Source organism: Formica exsecta, unplaced genomic scaffold (genome assembly GCF_003651465.1).
Source record: "Formica exsecta isolate Colony F162 unplaced genomic scaffold, ASM365146v1 scaffold364, whole genome shotgun sequence".
NCBI lineage: Eukaryota > Metazoa > Arthropoda > Insecta > Hymenoptera > Formicidae > Formica > Formica exsecta.
The window spans coordinates 74,347-78,610 of NW_021850887.1; the positions used below are offsets into that span (position 1 = coordinate 74,347).

Below are 4,264 nucleotides of genomic sequence, written 5' to 3' on the forward strand. Positions count from 1 at the left end.
AAGTGCCGGACGGGCTCCGTTGATACCCCTCCTTCGGTGCAGAAAGCGGTGAAGAGGCCTAGGGCTCAGACTACTGGGCCGTACGTCTCTGCCGCGGACCCCTTGGCGAGGGCAATTGTGCAGGAGGGCTACCCCGAACAGGCGGTGACTCCTGAGCAGTTGAACTTGCTGCGGGGAGCAGTGGTCAGTGAGCTGGCGGAGATCCGAGAGGGTCCCCTGCCTCGCTTCACGGGGACTGCGGTGCTGCGCAATAGCGCCGTAGTCATTAGAGGGGAGGATGAGATGGCGTTCAATTGGCTCTCGGAGCGAATTGGGCACATCTCTCCCTGGGAGGGTGCCAAGCTCAGGGTGGTGGGCTTGGGTGCGTTTCAAAAGCGGCACAGGGCAGCCATATGGGTTCCGGGTCCTCCGGTGCCTGCGGCGGCGGTCCTGGGGCTGCTGGAGAGGCAGAATCCGGGCATCGCCACGGCTAGTTGGCAGGTTTTTGCCGAAAATGTTGGGGCTTCCCCAGAAGGGAGAAACCTCTTTCTCGTCATCCCGGAGTCCAGTGTCCTCAAGCTGAGGGCGCGGGACTTCAGACTTAGCTATGGGCTCAAGCAGATCACTGTGGGTCTGCTCGGGGTTCGTAGTAAGACGACGGGGCAGGGAGAATCCCAGCCAGCGTCAGGCCCTCAATAAAGTGGGCATGGCGACGATGGGATTCACCCAGATCAACTTGCACCACAGCAGGGGCGCCTCGGCTGTTTTGGCCAGGAGTATGGCTGTGGTGCACACAGGTATTTGCCTAATGCAGGAACCCTGGGTATATAGGGGCTGCATTAGGGGCATTGCGGTCTGTGGCAGACTTTTCAAGTCCCCCACAGAGTCCAGTCCCAGGGCCGCGATTGCGGTCAAGGGACTAGAAGCGCAACTCATGCCGGAATTTTGTTCCAGAGACGTTGTAGCAGTTACGGTGGATTTCCTCAGATTTACCACGGGCGAGACCAGGAGGATGGTGGTGAGCTCGGCGTACTTCTCACATGAAGAGGAGGGCTCGCTTCCGCTAGGCCCTGTGGCTAGGCTGGTGGATTACTGCCAAGATAAGGGGCTGCCGCTTATAGTGGGAGTTATATGGGGTGCGACGCTAATGGGCACCACACTGTTTGGGCGAGCACCAATCGGGGCAGTAGGCTTCTGGAGTGAGAAGCCTTCACTTGCGCACAGTACAATTGGACATGTTGCAATTGCACACTGTGATATTAGACATATAAAGTTGCGCACCGTTCGATTGGACACATTTCAATTGCGCACAATTCGTTTGGACACATTTCATTTGCGCACCGTTCAATTGGACACGTTGTTTTTGGACACAACACATATTTTTGTATAATTTGGAATACATACACATGCATGTATGCATGTATAATTTTGAATTTTCTTGACATTTATTATTAACTTTATTTGGTAAATAAACGTTTGTTACAGTTCGTTTACACACAGTTCGTTTGAACACAGTTCTTTTGCGGACAGTTCTTTTGCGCACATTTCTTTTGCGCACATTTCTTTTGCGCACAGTTCATTTGCGCACATAAGTTTTAGTTTTAAATCAGAAATAGGTTTGGGTTAGGTTATATCTTCCGGAAGTGGAGCCCCGCGCAAGTGAGCCTCTCCCTTCTGGAGTACCTGGTAGCCACTGACCTGGAAATCCTGAACAGGGGCAACGAACCAATATTTCAGAATATGCTTAGGCGTGAGGTACTTGACCTTACTCTATGCTCGAGAAATTTGGTTCCGGAGGTTGTCGGGTGGCAGGTATCATCGGAGCCCTCTTTCTCTGATCATAGGCAGATCGTCTTCAGGCTTGCCAATGTGAGGCCTGAAACAATCTATAGAAGAAATCCGAGAAGGACGGATTGGGACTCGTTTCGTGAAGATCTCTCCAATGGTCTTTGCGGCTTCCCTAAGAGGCACGAGACCGCTGCTGAGGTAGAGCTCTGCGTAGATCATCTACAAAGAGCTTTAGTGGGCAGCTTCGAAAAGAATCGTCCAACGAGAGCAGTTCGCTCTAATAAGAAGGTCTCTTGGTGGGGACCGGGACTGCAGAGGCTCAGGGAGGGGGCTCGGCGTGCCTGGAATAGAGCCAAAATCACGGGTCGCCCGCTCGACTGGGATCTCTACCGGAGGGCCCAGAAGACCTATAGGGACTCTGTAGTAGCCGCCAAGAAAGAGAGCTGGAGGAGATTCTGTGAGTCGATGGAGGAGGTTCCGGAAGCCTCTAAGTTTTGCAGAATCCTGGCGAAAAACCCGGACTCAAACCTGCAGGCAATACGCCTCCCGGATGGGGACGTGGTTTCGGGAGAGCAATGTCTGGCTCACCTTCTGGAGACCAATTTTCCGGGCTTCAGGAGGGGGCTTGATGTCGACTCAGACAGGGGGACTGCGGAGCCCAGATTAAGGGCACGTGGGTGTGAATTGGCTGGGAATTGGCGGCCAGTATCGTAAAACCCGAGAGGGTGAAGTGGGCTGTCAAAACCTTTAAACCGTTCAAGTCCGCTGGACCGGATGGGATTTTTCCGGCGCTCTTACAAGAGGAGCTCGGGCAGATCAGTGGGCCGCTCACGCGGAACCTGAGAGTTTGTCTTGCTCTGGGCTACACGCCCAGAGCTTGGAGGCTGGCGAGGCCACCCTCTCAATACCACTATTCATACCTAAAGTCGGAAGGACCTGTTGCACCTCTGCCAAGGATTTCAGGCCGATCAGCCTGACGTCATTTATTTTGAAGACGTTGGAGAAGCTGGTCGAGGTCTGTTTGAGGAATATTGTCCTCATGCGGCATCCGCTGCATGAGAATCAACATGCCTACAGAATAGGCTACTCTACGGAAACGGCGCTCCACTCTTTGGTTTCCCAAATTGAGAGAGATCTCATGGAGGCTACACGGTGGGGACCTTTCTGGACATAGAGGGTGCCTTCAACAACACCCCTCACGAGGTGGTTTGCAGGGAGGCAACGCTGCGGGGCGTTCCACACAGGCTGGTTCATTGGATCAGAGGTATGCTCCGGCGGCAAGTTGTAACGACGCTCGGCGCTGTCAGTATCGGCGGTTAGGTGGATCAAGGGTGCCCGCAGAGCGAAGTGCTCTCTTCACTTCTTTGGTGCTTAGTAGTCGATGGAGCGTCGGACAATACTCTTCTATAATTAAAAGTTTTTCTTCAATATTTTATATCAATGAAATATAAAATATTAAAGAAAAACTTTTAATTTTGAGAATTTTCGCGGTGCGTTTAGAAAAGTATTGTCTTATTATTATCTTTGGACATTCTTACATATGAACGCTCCTGAGACGAAGCGTTGCGCTCCTTAGTTACGCGTATCTGGCGACTCGTTGCTAACGCACGAGCGGTGAGTGAGGGGCAATAGGCGTGAGCCACGGAATCGGGCCAAAATGTGCAAGTAAATCCCAGCACTGTCCTAACAAAATATTTTTTTTTTTAATATAAAAAGTAGGCAGTTCCATTTAAAAAATTGAAGGTGACCTTCACGTGACCTTCAAGCAACTATTCAAGGTCAAATTAATGACACCACCTTATGTCCCCCTCGAAACTATACAACTTTTGTTCAAAACGTTTTTCTCTAAAATGCTTAGTTTTTAAAAGAAAAGGGGTGTACGGGTGGTCTAGGACACCCTGTATATGCAGATAGTTCAGCTAAAAAAAAACAGAAGAGACCAGCGCCGGCAATACGGAAATTACACATCTAAAATGGCATTGCTATATATATTCGCTAATAAATAAATTCGCGTAACTCGAAAGTATATCCTGAGAATATCCGAGAAATAATATACTATAAGAGATGTTATAGGAATGTTCTCAGTATATTACATATATAACGTATATTCACAGTATGAGTATAGAATATTCGGATGATATTATATGCTGTGTGGATATTGCAGCAAGGAATCCTTCTTTAGCTCAATGTCTTTTGCACTTGTTTTAAGCCTTTTCTTGCCGAGAATGTTCGATTAAAACCGATTAAAACATAATCTGTTTTAATCGTTTTTAATCGGTTCAATCCGCGCCCGGATTAAAAAGTAATCGATTTTAATTCCGAACGAATTATAATCGGTTTTAACATCGCTTTCGTGGATTATTTCCAATCCGAATTACTTTTGTCCTCCACCGACAGATTCACATCGCATTAAAACTGATTTAATTATAACTTATGAAATCTTATAATTTCGGATTGAGGTGGATGTATATCACCCAACATTAATCCGCCTGAAGCG

At 49.0% G+C, this 4,264-nt stretch overlaps 1 protein-coding gene across 1 annotated transcript; it reads left to right on the forward strand.

The window, feature by feature from the left end:
• Window positions 1-685: 685 nt before the first annotated feature.
• LOC115239096 lies at window positions 686-2,941 on the forward strand. The gene is made up of 3 exons (XM_029813436.1): window positions 686-1,165; window positions 1,624-2,440; window positions 2,529-2,941. The coding sequence occupies exons 1-3, from the start codon at window positions 686-688 to the stop codon at window positions 2,939-2,941; spliced, it is 1,710 nt and encodes a 569-aa protein (XP_029669296.1).
• Window positions 2,942-4,264: the final 1,323 nt, after the last annotated feature.

Bases quoted from the DNA above. Each gene is read 5' to 3' on its own strand.
- LOC115239096 (XM_029813436.1), top strand. From the start codon at position 686: ATGGCGACGATGGGATTCACCCAGATCAACTTGCACCACAGCAGGGGC. The intron at 1,166-1,623 runs GTAGGCTTCTGG...ATCTTCCGGAAG, and splicing joins GGCGAGCACCAATCGGGGCA to TGGAGCCCCGCGCAAGTGAG. The intron at 2,441-2,528 runs GTGGGTGTGAAT...AAACCGTTCAAG, and splicing joins GGAGCCCAGATTAAGGGCAC to TCCGCTGGACCGGATGGGAT.